The sequence below is a fragment of the Triticum aestivum genome, chromosome 3D (assembly GCF_018294505.1).
Source record: "Triticum aestivum cultivar Chinese Spring chromosome 3D, IWGSC CS RefSeq v2.1, whole genome shotgun sequence".
Taxonomy (NCBI): domain Eukaryota; kingdom Viridiplantae; phylum Streptophyta; class Magnoliopsida; order Poales; family Poaceae; genus Triticum; species Triticum aestivum.
Genome location: NC_057802.1, coordinates 485,919,950 through 485,938,348, shown reverse-complemented (window position 1 = coordinate 485,938,348; position 18,399 = coordinate 485,919,950). Strand labels below are relative to the sequence as shown.

The following is an 18,399-nucleotide window of genomic DNA, read 5'->3' as shown; positions in this document are numbered from 1 at the left end:
TTTCAGAAAAATTCAAAACAAAATTCCACGGTAACTTAATAGATTTCCACACAAACGTGTAAGAAAATTATTTGAATTTGTTGTGATTTGAGGCTGTACAAAAAAACAAAAATCCGGCCCAACAACAAAAAATATTGGCCCATTCTAGAAATACGTTTGTCTTTTTTCTGTACGCACATGTGAAAGTATTTGGTTTGGAATTTTTGCACAGACGCAATACACATGTGTGGAAGTGTATACAAACAATTTCAAAAAAAATTCACCTTGTGGAAATTTGTATTTTGAAAACGAGCTCCGTGGAGCTCGGCCTCCAAAAGCCCTCACCCGAAACATATGCCCTTATTATTAAGAAAAAGAGAGGGGTGGGCGGTAAATAGAACAGGCTTGGAAAGTATAGGATCTTTATCTCCGACTTGCATTTTGGAAGTACCAATGTCAAAGATATACTCGACTCCCCAAGACCCCAAGATACACAGAGGTGGGAAAGGTGAATCAGTGAATGTGTACAACAATTCTTTGCGATCGGAATTTTCATGTACAGGAAAGCTGCTTATTTGTGATACACCAAAAAATTCGCCAAAGCTACAACACGCCCTTATTACCGATATTCACACTGAAAAAGAGAAATTGGACGATTGGCCTGGATGATGAACTAGAGTTTGTTTCACTCCCTCAAATTTTACAAGACACCCATTTCTGTTTCCTAACCACATAAATAAATAAATAAATTGAACCCATATCTACGCTATGGACAACTAAGAATTGAACGGGAGACAACACTTCTCAAGATATCGAGAAAGCAATTGAAGCAGGTCTAGCCGCTCTTCTTCTACAGGTGCAGGCGGTGGAGTAAGTGGGAGTTCTGAAGGCAGGTGTCGGTGAAACGAGTCTACAGCGGCTGCGACACCATCTTCATTCCCTATTGCTATTGCCAGTTCCAATGATCGTGATTTTACCTTCAGCAAAGTAGCAGGATCAGTTAGCACAACATTGCATCTGCTCATAACCAAGGAATGTGTTTGAGCATTCCCTGTGTAGTGAAGATGGCAATGACCACATCATAAATGCCTAGAAACACAGATTATATAAAGAGCAAGAAAAGTAGTGATACCTCAGGATCAAGCATAAATCTGATTGCATTTGAAAGTGCCTCAGTAGTAAGCTCTGTTACACGGATAGGTGCAGGACCCACACCACGCGCATGAACTATCTCACCCCAGAAGAACTGATCGCCAAAAAAAGGCACTACGGTGGTTGGACACTGTTAACAGCACAAAGGGCAGTCAAGTACATTCACAAAAGAATGGTGATAGTAAATGATAAACAAATGTAGGTTTCTCAGTACCAACTACAAGAGGTCTTATACATCGGGGATGCCGTGCATAACAAGCATGAGAAAATAAGTGTTTTATTTTACAAACATTGCAGATTATATTGTCAGCTGAACCTTTCATATGGTTTTGTTCCAGTGGTGGCTGGTGAATGCCATGTTTTGTGTAAAAAAAGTTTGAAGGTATCATGTCCAAAGACATCTTATGTTCATTCAGTTTGAGTGAAGTGAACTAGGTCCCTGAACTATTTCAGGGGCGTCATGTAGACCCTCGAACCATGAAAATCGTCATCTAGGTTCTCGAGGTGCAATAAGTGTGCCATCCGGGTCCAACTAGTTCAACACTAATAGTCTGAGGACCTATATTTTGCCTAGCATGACAAGCTTATTGCATTTTGAGGACTTGGACGACAATTTTTCATAGTTCGAGGACTACATGACACCCCTAAAACAGTTCAGGGACCTACAGTGCACTTCACTCGTTCAGTTTCTAGTGCTGAACTAGTTGGACCTAAGTGTTTTATTTTACAAACATTGCAGATTATATTGTCAGCTGAACCTTTCATATGGTTTTGTTCCAGCGGTGGCTGGTGAGTGCCATGTTTTGTGTAAAAAAGTTTGAAGGTATCATGTCCAAAGACATCTTATGTTCATTCAGTTTGAGTGAAGTGAACTAGGTCCCTGAACTATTTCAGGGGCGTCATGTAGACCCTCGAACTATGAAAATCGTCATCTAGGTTCTCGAGGTGCAATAAGTGTGCCATCCGGGTCCAACTAGTTCAGCACTAGAATAGTCTGAGGACCTATATTTTGCCTAGCAGACACGCTTATTGCATTTTGAGGACTTGGATGACAATTTTTCATAGTTCGAGGACTACATGACACCCTAAAACAGTTCAGGGACCTACAGTGCACTTCACTCGTTCAGTTTCTATCAGTAGTGCAGACTAGTAGCTTACCCCAGCTATCAGGCCCGCAGCTGTGGTACCTGCTCCACCATGATGCACCTTATAAACAAGCAAACAACCTGATTAGTAACTGTATCCAGAAATGGAAGCAGTACATTGTTACTACTGGGTCTGTTACAAGATCAGTCCGAAGCAAGATTTTAACTGAAAGTACCGGTTCAACGAATATATTGCTGCTAATTGGAGGGTTGTATTAAATAATTTTAGCACGCTTTTTTTATAGAAGTCGGTGTCATGAAAGTATAGCACATAATGGGAGCAGAAAGGTAATGGTTGTAGAGAAGAAGACACTTATCATTTTACTTCATGCTTTCATCTATTAGACACTCCCCACTCCCCACTCCCCAGCAACCCAAAATTATTGTAAGCAAGACAGAGCCATGAAGAAATTTATTTTTGACATGCTTGAATGACTAAGCTGCTGACATGATATTAATGACTTCTGACAGTTAGAGAAAATTTGTTTCACGACTTTCTAATTTTAATTTGACATTACAAAAATGCACAAAATTCATTATCATCATGCTGAACCACTTTATGAAAATTACTGAAGTCAACAAATAGTGGTGTTGAAATAGTAAACTCACTACTGCCGTACAGCGAGGAAACAACCAGTCATGAGGGCAATCCTCCAAAATGAAGACGTCAGCTGGAACTTCTGAAACTGCAGATGCATGTTGCATAGATAAATAACAAGGCAGAGGGGCAAACTATGTACTCCCTCTGTTCCATAATTCTTGGAACGGGGGGAGTACTAATGATAAATCTTTTCTATCAACCTGTGTAAGTTTCTACAAGCTGAACGAAACATCAGTCTGCGACAACAATGCTATAGAAGAGTGCCCACATGTTCGAGTACAATATAAAGATTCCTCAAAGCACTGGACAGAATATTTAAGAACAACCGGGCTATTGCCCTATCTAAGAGGGTTTCCCCTCTCCGCTGGTTGGCCCCACAATTTAAAAATGATGAATAGGTAACTTACAGCTTCCAAGATCTCCCCAACCACGGCTAATGATTCCTCTCTGTCCCGTTTCTCTTAGTGCATCCAAAATGATAGCAGTGACTTTTTTTTCATCATCAAGAGGCTTCAAGCATAAAATACAGCACATGATAAGAATTAGATAACAAAACAAAAGCAGAGGAAAATTGTATGCTAATATTCTAACCCATTTTACTTTGAGGTAAATTCTACTGCATAGTGTTGTTGCTTCTTCTTTTTATAACTTTTGGAGAACCCATCTCGTTTGTACTCCAGACATAACATTGGTAACTCAGTTTTTGGTACATTCTAGTTATTATAGCAGGTTTTTAGATGAAAATAAATTTAGATTGAAAGGAGATAAAAAAAAGGTAGCCAGATGATCCAACTCTTGAAATTTGTTTTCCAGCACTGGGGTGTTCAGACACATTTTTTAGTTGTAACTGGTTTCAACTTCTGATACCTTTCCTCGGAATCCTGGCTCCACCACTGAAGGGGGAGATGAAGATGGAGGCATGGCTCGACCTAGTGCGCATGGACTTCCTACCCAGTATGGTGCGTAAGACCCTGAGTGGGACTCTGAGTTGGCAACTTTTATGGTCTATGACTTATGACTTCATTGTGCAATCTATCACCCTTTATTTATCAGATAATCTTGGCTAACTTGCAAAGTAAACAGAATCCTAATGATATGGAACTAAAGGATTGAGATCGAGATGCGCATGAAGGGATGAATCAACAATTCCACTACTTCTCTATTAAATCTGAAGACGTCTGGCCTTACAATCTATGTAGGTTATACATTATTAAGTAGCAACAGAGACATTAACATCATAATAAGTCATGACATGATTAGTATATCAAATAATGACCACCGTTGGCATGATTTGCAGGTCTTACTTCCTAGATAAAAGAATCTAAGTAAAAGATTAGAAAAAAATATATTTCATAGCTAGTACATTCATCATGGGGAAAAAGATAAAATATATATGGATTGTGATCAAGAATGGTGAAATCATGCTCATGAAAGATAATTACAGTTCAAGGAACCAAAGAAACAGGTGTAACTACATGTAGCAAAAAAGAGATGCATTACAGTCAGGATTACTTTTTTTTTACCCGGTTTCTACAGTGCATTTTTATAAATTTTCTCATAAATTATATGTACAAATAAAGCAAAGAAAAGCCTTTATAATCATCGTAAGACCTTTTCACATAAAGTTCATACCATGCTACCAAAACCGAGGTATATCGGTTCGGAACCTTGTTGAAGCCACTGTGAGAGCTCTAGCGGCGGTTGATATTTTGTGCCAAGATTTAAGAAGCAATAACCCACGACATCCACAAGAGAACCCCAATCTGCAGACAAGAATATAGTTAGTGCGGCCAACATAAATCCAATTACTTAAAGCATAAACTTTGCAACAACATGAGGTTTCTATCAGCTAAAACTTAACAAATGACTAATCTAAAAAAACTTCTATTTTCATGTAAATGGAAGGGTAGGGCCCTACATAAATATATTACTAATAATGTACGACAGTAAGAGCCAAGGATCCAAAGAAAAAGCTACAAACACATGGCAAGTCAATCTGGCCCAGCTAAGAAACAGGATAAACTTCGTATGAAGTTTCTTCTTAAAACACAACCAACTAATCCTCCTCTTCCTACACAAAGTGCATACAAAATAAACCTTCATTTGATGCCATTAATCTATCCAATTAGATGGAGTTCAGTCATCTGCTTGGGCATTCTAGCGTTCAGCCATTCCAGTTCAGTTCGTAATAATCTTCCAAATGATGCTTATTCAGTGAAACCTTGGATAATTAACCTTTCCTAGACCCAACATAAAGTTTCAACTTGTGTCTCCTCGAAAAGTTCATGGGTAAGATACAGCTAACCGAAATTTATAAACCAGAAAGGAATCTATCGGAATAAAGATAGTATAGGCATGTGTTTACACTCAACATAAACCCCAAAAGTGAGGATACATAGGAAAGAATAGATATTATGCCATATGCATGTGGAAGCTTGTTTCATAATGGGTACAGGTGTGATAAACAATTTCAAATTTATTAACTGGTAAATACTGAAGATCGCAAAATTAACTGAAGTAATATCAGGATACCATTTGGCTTCGGCATAAGGTGAGGACTCCACATGTATCCTGTAGGTAAGTGTGATATGGATCCATGGTACGTGCTGAAGTAAGCAATAGGGGGCAAGTTTAACTTCTTTCTGAAATCATTTATGAATCCTCTTGTGCCCCACCAAATTATTAAATCCACAATAAGATAGGATAGCTGAAGCCAAGGGATGTCAGAATCGGAATATCCGCATTTTGGAGGAAAACTGAGACACAACAATTTCACAATACATACAGAAATGGGCTAATTCACATGTTTAAAAGGCATGCGCACAATAGTGAAAAGGTTAAGGATGTACCCTGTAGGTTGCACTCTGAGGCGTTCGAGCCAATGGATGAGGGAACTCATTAGTTGGCCTGCCTACAAACATTAACAATTAGGAAATATATATACCAACCTCACTTAAATAGTAGTACATCACAAATATTTATTAGTAAGCAGAGTGTTGTTCTATTTTTTGCAGTATCATTGAGTCGCTACAATTTCCAAAGATTACATGTTTACCGAAAAAGGGTTTCCCCCCGCTTTGTATTCCAAAGCAACCAACACCGAGTACAGATAACGCTGTGGCGAGCAGCACAACACACCAAAAGAAAAAGAAGAAGAAACAAATGCCAACCACGGCAGCTTGGCAAAGCGCGGATGACCCGCCACCGCGGCGCCCACCGGAAACAAAACACCACCAACCGAGGCTCCGATCCGCCGTGTACCAAGCAGCACCTCCAAGAAGGGATGCGACGCCGACGACGCTGCTGCCCGGACGAGTCCTCAGGTTTCCCCGGGCACGCGGAGGGAGGTGGGGGGTGGATACCACCGACACCCTCCAGGGAGGAATGGTGGCACCCGCAGGTGTCACCGCGTCGGGGCCGAAGCTGGCAGGGATTTCTCCCGCATTCCAACCCCAACCGCCCAACCGAACGGAACCGACCCGCCAAAACCGTCGCCCATCACCATGCGCCAACGCAGTAACGCCGCCACCCACGCCGCCTTGCTACGAACACCACCACGAGGCCAAGAGGACCGGAGAGAAGCTCACCACGACGGGAGCAGCAACATCGACGCCGAGCGGGAGGGAACCACCTCCACCACCGTCGTGCGGGAGGCCCGCGCCTCCGGCACCGTCGCGGTAGCCGTCCGGACGCGGCAGCGGGGCATGCCGGGCCACCCCTGGCCCAGCCAGGCCCGAAGCGGGCCCGTTAAGCCCCGCCGGCCGCGATGCAGCAGGCCGGCGTCGTCGCCGCCGTCACCCAGCCACGCGTCGCATCTCCCCCGCCTCCCAGAAGCCACACCGGAGCCATCCCCGCCGCCGGCCCGCCCAGGCCCAGATGGGACCCGAAGGGCCCAGATCTGGGCCGAGCGGACGACGACAGATCCCGCCGCCGCGCCGCCCCGCCGCCAACGGCGGCGCCGCCGCCCAGTTGCTCGCCTGCATGCGCCACGGAGCCCTGCCGCCACGCCAGACCGCCGCCGCCTAGATGCACCCCCCGGAGCCGCTCCGCCCGCGCCGGAGAGCGACCGGGAGGGGAAGGGCCAGGAGGCCGCCGCCACCAGCAGCCCCAGGGCCAAGCCGGCCGCGGGCGCCGGCGACGGCGGCGAGGAGGAAGAAGGGAGGGGGGAGCCTGGAGGGAGGAGGCCCGACGCGCGGCCGGTCGCCCGCGGGGGGGCGACGCGGTCGCGAGAGAGAAAGGGGGGGGGCTCTTTAGGTTTTTCAGGAGAATGTCTCCAAAGATTACATGTTTCATGACCCTGTTAGCACTGTAGCCAAAAGAGATAAGCTAGCATGCATGAGAAATGCCTAATATCCTGTACAAAGCTAAAGGTTAGCACATTTGGGGCTTTTCACTACAGGTTAAGATATTTAGATCAAAAGGTGCAAATTTAAGGTATAACAACTCATTCAGGTTCTTGACTGGCGTTATACTTTACAAAGGATAGTCCTCACTATACTGGACCTTCCCTGGGAGTTAACTGTGATAGCTCTTGGAAGTACTCTTAAGGAATGGGCAAAATATTCTCGATTAGGTGAGTAAACAGTATGAAGAGTATAAGTTCCATTGTTCTTTGTGCAGTATTATAGTGAGCAGTTCCAGAGGGATTCTCTACAAGACATAATATTCTAATGCAATCAACAGTAACTAAGAGACACAGAAAAAAAAAAGGTGATCTGCTGTCACAGGATAAACATGACGAGTTGACGACATGTTTAAAATTGTGAAACGTTTTCAAGCTGGCAGTGAATAGTACAGACTTACGTCCATGGAAAAGTAAAGAAGATGTGCAGAGGTACCCCAAGTGCCTCGGCAATATGAAGATGTCCTGGAATAATACGATTTTTTGTTAGGAGGACACATCACTGCAATACTATTAAGACTCACACTATGTAAATGTTGTATGAATGCACAAGACAACACATGGGAGAAAGGTAATCGGTTACACTATGATATTGGGTCAATGAACCATAGATATCTTCAAAGTTTGAGTTACTCTTCAAGTTGGTAGAACTTTGAAGCTAAAATTAGTTCAGTCTTCAGTGAAATGGAAGAGATAAAGTAGAGATTAAGATCCGATATGAGGCTTAAGCCACATATATAAAGGTAAATCTGAGAATGTTTTTTCTTTAACCGGGTGTTTTGGGTCAGTTTCCCCTGTTGTGCTTGTATAGTTTGGTTATTATTAACAGGTTGAGTCTGACTACAGGTTGGTTTAGTTTGATTTCGTGCAGAAAATAACTGGGTGTGGTTAGGTATGGGTTTTAAATGTTCCAGTTCCGAACAGGTTAGACCCATAGGTCACACCCGGTGGGTGAGATTGGTTGACTGCTGGCCTCTTCTTCCTGCTCAGCCGCGGCTGCTCACGGCTCGCTGATCCCGCCTCCGCGACAGCGCCGATAGCGGCAAGCTGAGGCTCCACAGCTACCCATAGCGGCCATCCGCCGCCATGGCTGGCGCACTCTGGCGATCTGGTCTGGCTTGCCACCAGGCAACCGGCGACAGAGGCAGCGGCGTTCAGTGCTCGCGCGGCCATGAAGATGTAGTAGAGCAGCAACAACTTTGAGATAGCATGTACCTAATCCTACACGCGAGATAATATTGTGCTTAGCAAGTACCTAATCCTACACGCATACCGGCAGTGCACTAGCTTAGCTGTAGCTTCTAGTCAATATATTTAACTAGCTTCTTGCTCTGTGAACTTCTGTGTCTTTTCTCTTTTCGACACCCGTGAGAGCTAGTGCAGCTGACAGAGTGCAGCCCAGCAATGTATAGGCTTCAACCCATTTGAGTGAACGGTTCTCAACCAATGTCAGCAAACGGTTTCATCCAGATTGGCCCTCGGTTCAGTTCAATTTGGGTGGAAATGTCGAATTTGTTAGAGTTATATTAATATTGTCTTTTGGCCTTTTGCATTCTAGTCTATTGGCATCCTCTTGTAGCCTTTTGGCATCCTCGTATATGTGTATATATGTTGGCTTTGACCTCCTAATAATACAAGTAGTTCTCCTCTCAACATGGTATTAGAGCTCTAGGTTTTTTTTTTTCGATCCAATCTCCACCGGCCCGTTCTGCTCCTCCGCTCCTGCGGGCGTCCACACATCGATCCATAGCTGGCTGTTGGATCCCATCGAGACTTGGTCTCATTGATCCAGTCGTTGCTGCTCCTCTCCGTGAAGTCAATCTCTTTGCTCTGCCGCCGATCCCGTTTGCCAGATCGTGCTAGTGCTCCTGACGCGTCTCGTAGCTGATCTCCGTCTCGTCTCTACCCGCCAGACAGCGAAGTCCAGCCGCTCGAGGCACCCTGCCGCCTCGAGGTCCGGCATCCCCCATCGGCCTTCTGCTCTTCCAGGTCGGGCCGCCGCCGTCGTGTCTCGGGCTGGTGCTCGAGGTCCGGCCGCCGCCGCCGCTGCGTCTCTGACTGACGCTCGGGTCCGGCCGCCGCCTCCGCGTCTCGGGCTGGTGCTCGAGGTCCGGCAGTCATCGCCGCGTCTCTGACTGGCGCTCGGGTCCGGCCGCCGCCACTGCGTCTCTGACTGGCGCTCTGGTCCGGCCGCCGCCGCTGGCCTTTGGCTCACCCAGGTCGGGTCGCCGCAACTTTGCTCCTCTGATTCTGGTGTACGAGCGCTGCGGGCGCTGCTTCTGTCGTTTGACTTACTCTGGATTCATCGATCGGTTGTGTGGATTGATTAAAAAAAAGAGAAGGTTAAAAAAAAAGAGGTACAGAGAGCGCACCATGTCTTCGACCTCGTTGGGCTATGTCGCCATTCCGCGCTGCCCGGTGATTTTTGATGGGGCTAACTATGCTGAGTTTGCTGCTTTTATGCGTATTCACATGCGTGGCCTTCGTCTCTGGGGAGTTCTTTCCGGCGAGGTTCCTTGTCCTCAGCGCCCGGTTCCTCCTGTGGCTCCTATCCCACCGCCGCCTCCACCGGATCTTGCCGCAAATGCTTCTGATGATGATAGGGCTGCAGCCCGAGTTGCTGTTGATGATGCGGTTGCTGCTTATGACCAGCAGGTCGTGGTTTATTCGGATGCTCTTTCTGTTTATCGTGATGATCTGGCTGCTTACACTCAGTGGTGTGATGATGATGCTCGTGCAGCTGCTGTCCTCACTGCCAGTGTTCTACCACAGTTTGCTTCTGAGTTTATGGGTCTCGGCACTGTGTTTGAGATGTGGACTCGTCTTCGTCAGTGCTATCAGCCCTCTGGTGATGCTCTCTACTTGTCTATGGTACGTCAGGAGCATGCTCTTCAGCAGGGAGACTCCACTATTGATGAGTTCTACACTCAGAGTTCTGCTATCTGGCGCCAGCTTGACTCCCTTCGCACTGCTGTTTGTGGCACTTGCGCCTGTTGCCAGACTGTGAGGTCCGACTTGGAGTTTCAGCGTGTCTATGAGTTTCTGTCGCGGCTCCGTGGGGAGTTTGAGCCTCGGCGTGCTCAGTTGTTTGCTCGTGGCCGTGTTCCTATTTCTGAGGTGCTTTCTGAGCTTCGTGCTGAGGAGACTCGCCTCCGTGGTGCCGGTCTGCTTCAAGTTCCATCTGTGCTTGCTGCTCAAGCTGCTGCTCCACCAGTACCTTCTCGCTCGAGTGCTCCGCCGCTACTACCCACTCCTTCTGGTAGTGAGAGCCGCACTCGTGAGGGCCGCTCTCGTCCTCATACTCATTGTGGGTACTGCAACAGGGATGGTCACCCCGAATCTGATTGCTTCAAGAAGAAGCGTGATATGCGTAATAGGGAGCGCAATTCTTCTACTGGGACTCGCGCTTCTTCCTCGACGTCGTCTACTGTCTCCTTGACTGAGCAGGATATTATGAAGCTTAAGCGTCTACTTGCTGCTTCAGGTTCTTCGACGGGTACTGCAGGCTCTGTGACTGGTGCTTCTAGTGTTGAGCGACCACCATCTACACAGTCTGGTACATCCCCATGGGTTCTGGATTCTGGAGCTTCATTTCATATGTCTTCTGATTCCTCTGTCTTGTCCTCTCTTAGATCTCTCGATTTTCCTATTAATGTTCTTACTGCTGATGGTACTCCTCTACCTGTTGCTAGTCGAGGCATTCTTTCCACTTCTTCATTTCATGTTCCAGATGTTTCTTATGTTCCTCGCCTTACCATGAACTTATTTTCTGCAAGTCAGCTTACTGATTCTGGTTGTCGCGTCATTCTTGACGTTGATTCTTGCACTGTCCAGGATCGTCACACGAAGGCTTTGGTTGGAGCTGGCCCTCGCCGCCTTGACTCCCAGGGGCTTTGGGAGTTAGACTGGCTTCATGTTCCTTCCGCTGCCACTACACTCGCCAGTACATCTGCCATCGCCGCTTCTGCTACCAGCTCCTTCCAGCAGTGGCATCATCGCCTTGGTCACCTTTGTGGTTCTCGGCTATCGTCTTTAGTTCATCGTGGTCTTCTGGGGCCTGTCTCAGGAGATGTCTCTTTGCAGTGTCAGGGTTGTAGGCTTGGTAAACAGGTTCAGTTACTGTAGGCTTGGTAAACAGGTTCAGTTACCTTATCCTACAAGTGAGTCAGTGTCTCAACGCCCTTTTGATTTAGTTCATTCCGATGTGTGGGGACCGGCTCCCTTCTCTTCCAAAGGGGGCCATCGCTACTATATTATTTTTATAGATGATTTCTCTCGCTACACTTGGCTTTACTTCATGTCTTCTCGTCGCGAGGTTCTCTCTATTTATAAGCGTTTTGCCGCCATGGTCCACACTCAGTTCTCTACACCTATTCGTGTGTTTCGTGCTGATTCTGCTGGCGAGTATATCTCCAAAATGTTGCGTGGTTTTCTTGCTGAGCAGGGTACTCTTGCGCAGTTCTCTTGTCCCGGTGCTCACGCTCAGAATGGCGTGGCTGAGCGCAAGCATCGCCACCTTCTTGAGACAGCTCGTGCGATGATGATTGCCGCCTCTCTTCCGCCTCATTTCTGGGCTGAGGCTGTCTCCACTGCCACATATCTCATAAACATTCAACCCTCATCTGCTCTACAGGGAGGTATTCCTCTAGAGCGTCTTTTTGATCATCATCCTGATTATTCCGCTCTTCGATTGTTTGGTTGTGTTTGTTATGTTCTCCTTGCCCCTCGAGAACGCACCAAACTAACTGCTCAGTCTGTCGAGTGTGTTTTTCTGGGCTACAGTGATGAGCATAAGGGTTATCGGTGTTGGGATCCTGTCGGTCAACGGATGCGTATTTCTAGGGATGTGACTTTTGATGAGTCTCGTCCATTCTATCCACGACCATCCTCTTTGACCTTTTCAGTAGAGGATATCTCTTTTCTCACGTTTCCTGATACACCTCCCTCCGTGCCTCATATTCCTACTCCTCCTTATCGTCCCACTATTGCAGATCCGACACCGTCTTCTCCTATCGTTCCTTCTCCTTCCTTATTGCATGACACCCCACCTTCATCACCGATGTCTTCTCCATCTCCATCACCTCCGGTGGTTCCTTCTCATCCCACTTTTCCTTTTCATTATACTCGTCGTCGACGTGTTATGGATGAATCTACTGATGTGCCATCTACTTCTGGTGCACCGTCTTCCTCGTCCCAGCCGACTTATGGTCTTCGGGCTCGACCTTGCCCTCCTCCTGACCGCTATTCTCCTAGCAAATATGGCCTTTCGGTTGTACTTGAGCCTACCTCTTATCGTGATGCTGTTGTTCATCCTGAATGGCAGTTTGCGATGGCAGAGGAGATTGCCGCACTTGAGCGCAACAACACATGGGATCTGGTTTCTCTTCCTCCCCGTATTCGTCCCATCACTTGTAAGTGGGTCTATAAGATTAAGACTCGCTCTGATGGTTCTCTTGAGCGTTATAAAGCTCGTCTTGTGGCTCGTGGCTTTCAGCAGGAGCATGGTCGTGATTATGATGAGACTTTTGCTCCTGTGGCCCATATGACCACTGTCCGCACACTTCTCGCCGTGGCCTCTGTTCGCCACTGGTGTGTGTCACAGCTTGATGTTAAAAATGCCTTTCTTAATGGTGAGTTGCGTGAGGAGGTTTATATGCAGCCACCACCTGGGTATTCAGTTCCCGATGGCATGGTTTGTCGTCTTCGTCGCTCTCTATATGGCCTTAAGCAAGCCCCTCGCGCTTGGTTTGAGCGTTTTGCCTCTGTGGTCACCGCTGCTGGGTTTTCACCCAGTGATCACGATCCAGCGTTGTTTGTCCACCTTTCTGCTCGTGGTCGCACTCTTCTTCTTCTATATGTTGATGACATGATCATCACTGGCGACGATTCTGAGTACATTGCCTTTGTCAAGGCGCGTCTTAATGAGCAGTTCCTTATGTCTGATCTTGGTCCTCTTCGTTACTTTCTTGGGATTGAGGTTTCCTCCACCTCTGATGGCTTTTTTATTTCCCAAGAAAAGTATATCCAGGATCTTCTTACTCGTGCGGCTCTTAGTGATGAGCGCACTACTGAGACTCCTATGGAGCTCAATGTTCACCTTCGTGCTTCTGATGGTGTGCCCTTGTCTGATCCGACACGTTATCGTCATCTTGTTGGGAGTCTTGTGTATCTTGCTGTCACTCGTCCGGATATCTCCTATCCTGTCCATATTCTGAGTCAGTTTGTTTCTGCTCCCACTTCAGTTCACTATAGTCACCTTCTTCGTGTTCTACGATATCTTCGTGGCACGATCTCTCATCGTCTCTTTTTCCCCCGTTCCAGCTCGTTACAGCTCCAGGCCTATTCGGATGCTACGTGGGCTAGTGATCCTACGGATCGCCGTTCACTTTCTGCCTACTGTGTCTTTCTTGGTGGTTCCCTCATTTCCTGGAAGACAAAGAAACAGACTGCAGTTTCTCATTCGAGTGCAGAGGCCGAGTTGCGAGCTATGGCTCTTCTGACAGCAGAGGTGACTTGGTTACGATGGTTACTGGAGGATTTTGGTGTTTCTGTTACTACACCTACCACCCTCCTGTCGGACAGCACAGGTGCTATCAGTATTGCGCGGGACCCTGTGAAGCATGAGCTTACCAAACACATTGGTGTTGATGCTTCTTATGTGCGCGCCGCTGTGCAGGATCATGTTGTTGCTCTTCAGTATGTGCCTTCTGAGTTACAGCTCGCGGACTTCTTCACGAAGGCTCAGACTAGAGCGCAACATGGATTTCACCTCTCCAAACTCAGTGTTGTGGATCCACCATGAGTTTGAGGGGGGTGTTAGAGTTATATTAATATTGTCTTTTGGCCTTTTGCATTCTAGTCTATTGGCATCCTCATATATGTGTATATATGTTGGCTTTGACCTCCTAATAATACAAGTAGTTCTCCTCTCAACAGAATTGATTTGGTCTTGGTTGGACTGACAGAATTGTCAAATGGGTTTAGTTGAGGTTGGATTCCCAAGTTTATTCGTGCGGGTATGGTTGAGGTATGGTGCGGTTTTCAAACCATTCTCAGGTTAAAGGTATTTACTGTGGCAACTAGCCACACAATTACAGAGGATATTCATGTAGTTTGGTACAAGAAGTCAGAAACATGTTAATTAAATCAACAAAGGTTGCAAAAAACTTATAACATGAGGCTAAGGAGAAGTATAGTGATTGATAGACAAACCTAAAGCAGGAGGATTTGCTATTATTGCCTGAGCTCTGAAAGGTATTCCAGTATCCAAATCAGGTTCTGTGCATGCAGGTAGAAGAGAGAAAATGATTTCCTTGACCTGCTTTCTTTGAACAGAAATCTCTGTGGGCGCGGCCATTAAAAACCCTTTGTTTTTTGTCATGTCTGCAGTTGAAAGTGCATATCTTACTAATCGAGTATGACTATGTGCACATTTACACATTTAATTTGCTTAAGAATTACTCCGTCCGTCCCAACATGTAAGACGTCTAAATCTACACCAAAAAACGTCTTACATTCTGGGACGGAGGGAATAGATGTCATCTGTTTCTTAGAGAACAATGTAAAAGTTGTGATGTCTTATCATTATATTAATAATAAAAGTTGACTATCACATGCAAAACATTCTCAAAAGTAGAACAATCTAGTCAAGAAAAGATAGCCAAATGCATATATAAGGGCAATAGACGGCAAAACATACACTGGGCCATAATTCGTGGATCACCACCCAATGGGTAGAAGTCCACACCAGCTGACTTCACAAAAGTACGGAAGTTGACATGAGATGCCAATCTAACATGGTGACCAAATTCCTGCAGAAAAAATATCATTATTTCTGTTAAGAGGAAGAGCATATAATGACATATGTACATATTAGGTAGACTAAAATCAGTATGTTAGTTTCTGACAGTTACACGTGAAACTGGAACAACATTGTAAGATATATTTCTTCGTATTAGCGAAGACCGAAGATGCTGTAGGACATCATGATTATTGTTATATACTTGAATGAAAACTTAAACAGCAATGCCCAATAAAGTACAGAAATATCATATATATTTTCAAGAATGCCCATTTGTTATTTGGGATATCTAATAGGCAGTTGCAGGTTCACTTGCCTGAAGTCTTTTAGCTAATGCTATAAACGGCTGAACATCCCCTCGTGTTCCAACGACAAGTATAGCAATCTTCAACTTTGGGACAGACTTGCTAAATCCAGATTTAACTTCTTCAACATCACGTGGCACAGAACCAAAAGCATCAATCTCTGAGAGTTCTGAGGCGACAAGGGCACTACGGGTCACATCTACCTCCAGTGTGCCATCTTTCTGGATCTTTACCAATTTCTCAATTATCTTCATCTGAAAGACCAAACAACAAAGAAATAACAAATAGTATGACGAACCTGGATGTTCACAAATTCTTCTCAACTAAAACCAAGCTCTAGCCCGCCAAGATTGTGGTAAACAGCAGAGCAAACATCAATCTATTTTCAGGACCAGCATAACCGAGCAGACAGAGTCATAACTGCGGCTATATATCACTCCATTGGAGGAGACTAGAATGCACTAGCACCAGCTCTTAATATTCGAAGGTCAACAAAATTACTACATCACTGGTAAAAGTACAGACTGACTACCAATTTCACAGTGTGCTAACAGTTTTTGAGGAAAAATGACACATGGTATACTAATACTAAATGTGCAAAGGAAAGGTATCAATCAAAGTAAGTGCTAGCAGGCTTACCTTCTCATTTTCTGATAGCATATCCAACGTGAGGTCACACTTAAGCAACCTATCGGAGTATGATCTTACAAAAGCGTGATCTTGCCCTCTAAAACGACTAGAAGTTGCAGTTGTGGATTTACTATGCCCGAATCCTGTAGAAAACCAGAACAGCGCTGTGAACAATGATGTTTCAGAGCAAAAAATACACATGTACAGAATAAGTCAGTTCTACTGTGCGCGTTGACATTTCTGTTGTTCTATTAGTCGATTTTCCAGATATTTTTTAACAAGAGAAAATGACTTAATTCTGAATAGAGTGCAAAGTGGCGTCATCAGTCGACCCACCTGATACAATTGGGAACCAAATTTTGCAACACTAATATTGATGAATACCTGATACAAATGATTTCTACATGGTGTTCCCTACAGTTCCATTGAAAACATCATTGTTCCGTAAGGTGAACTGAAAGTACAATAGATTGATGCACATACTAATTATAAATAGAAGAACATAACTAGTAAACCTCAGAAATCAAAATAAAAACAAAATGATAACCAGTCCGCTGGTTCTCTACAGCAGGAGCGAAATTGGAAAACCGAAAGCAGCAACCTGCTACACTGAACACTACAATTTACACCTTGGCTCGAACTGCCTTCAATATTTGGAGGTTACCTTGGCTAAAGCATAAAGGCAGCCCCCCTTTTTTCATAAAGTAAACCACCCAATACGCCAGACATTTACGTTGTCAGTGATACTGAACTTGGTGACCACAACTCCACAAGGCAAGGTTTGACTTTCTGACTGTAAACCCCTGATGTATGCTGACTCCTAACCAAATCACACGCCCAACTGGGCACAGAGCAAAAAACAAAATCTCGAAGCGGACCTTCCCGACGCGAGGAGGGGAACCCATCGGCGTCGACCGATCCGGAGAACCGCTCGTCCATGGAGCTCAGCACGAACTCCCTCGTCCCCTCGGCGAAGGAGGAGGAGGACGAGGCGCCCGCCCCGTCCCGGCCCCCTCTCCTCCTCCGAAGGTCGCCGCTCCCGCTCCCCTCTCCGGCCACCGATGCTTCGCCGTTGCACCCCATGCCCCCCGCGTGGAAGGCGAGGACGGGGTTGACCGGGCCGGGGAAGATGCTGTGCTACTGCTACAGGCGCCCGCGACGCCGCGTTCGCATTGGCCGCGCCGCGCCGCGTGGAGGCGGGAGCTTCGAGGCCCTCGGGAGTGTGGGCGCGGCGCGAGGTGAGGAGCGGAGAGGGACGTGCAGCTACGAGGCTGCCGGCTCGCTGCCGAGAAGGGTGAGGTGGAGGTGGACTCGCTGGCGTTTGGTGCGGGAGCGACGACGGACGGGTGGAGCCCGTCCAGATGCCGTTTTCGCTGGCGTGGGGGAGTCAATGGACTCCTGGCCGACTGGAAGCTGGCAACGTGCTCGCGGGACCAAGCAGACCGTACGGGCAAAAAAGAGGTTCACCTCAAAAAACAAAAAACAGAGCAACTTGGGCCTCGTTCGGACATAAATATCCAACTTGGGCTGAAAATCTTCGCAAGCAAATCAACCTGTGATTGGATGATTAGAGGGACTGCAGTATCCCAGCCCATCAGGGTTCAAATCCTGGTGCACGCATTTATTTCCGGATTTATTTCAGGATTTTCGGCGATGTGCATTCAGTGAGAGAAGACGTTTCCGTCGACGATGAGGTGCCTACGGTGACTTCGTAAATTTGAAGATGATATGTCGGCTCAGTCTTTCGGAGGTGCTCATAGGGATAGGGTGTGCGTGTGTGCGTTCATAGGATGAGTGTATGCGCATGTATATGAGCGCTTGCGTCTGTATTGTGTTCAAAAAAAATCGGCTATAAGGAGTTGCCATATCATCTGTAGCCAACCTTGTAGCTGGCATGTACAATAGTAAATTCTATATGTGTACTACTTCATTAGTAGTTGGCCCACCTTACAACCTCACAAAGCGTCTTGGCTCTAATATGTTACTGTAACATAGCGCTTTCCGAGGCAAAATGAGTCTATGAGCTAATAAATGAAGCAATCTATGACACTACTACTATGTTACTTTGCACTATGGAGGTAGTAACTTAGACTAGTGTCATATGCATGACACTAATACAAGTTACTCCCCACTATGACCAGCCTTAGCGGTACAGTACAGGATCTGGACTTCTGACCGCCGTGCTCGTCATGGGTTGCAAGATCATTCTTTGTATGCGCGTGAATATGAGCGCTTGCGTCTGTACTGTGTTCAAAAAATCGGCTATAAGGAGTTGCCATGTCATCTGTAGCCAACCTTTATAGCCGGCATGTACAATAGTAAGTTCTATATGTGTACTACTTCATTACTAGTTGGCCCACTTTACAACCTCACAAAGCGTCTTG

The 18,399-nt window shown here is 46.1% G+C and overlaps 1 protein-coding gene across 1 annotated transcript; it reads right to left on the bottom strand.

Moving 5' to 3' along the window:
- Positions 1-496: 496 nt before the first annotated feature.
- Positions 497-17,411, bottom strand: LOC123079880 (sterol 3-beta-glucosyltransferase UGT80B1). Its single transcript, XM_044502707.1, has 14 exons — positions 16,894-17,411; positions 16,025-16,158; positions 15,397-15,639; positions 14,979-15,090; positions 14,492-14,662; positions 7,681-7,744; positions 5,727-5,784; positions 5,410-5,584; positions 4,510-4,640; positions 3,285-3,387; positions 2,886-2,962; positions 2,290-2,337; positions 1,112-1,261; positions 497-956 (listed from the first exon to the last, which is right to left on the bottom strand). Exons 1-14 carry the CDS (start codon positions 17,096-17,098, stop codon positions 756-758), a joined length of 1,872 nt encoding a protein of 623 aa, XP_044358642.1. The 5' UTR covers positions 17,099-17,411; the 3' UTR covers positions 497-755.
- Positions 17,412-18,399: the final 988 nt, after the last annotated feature.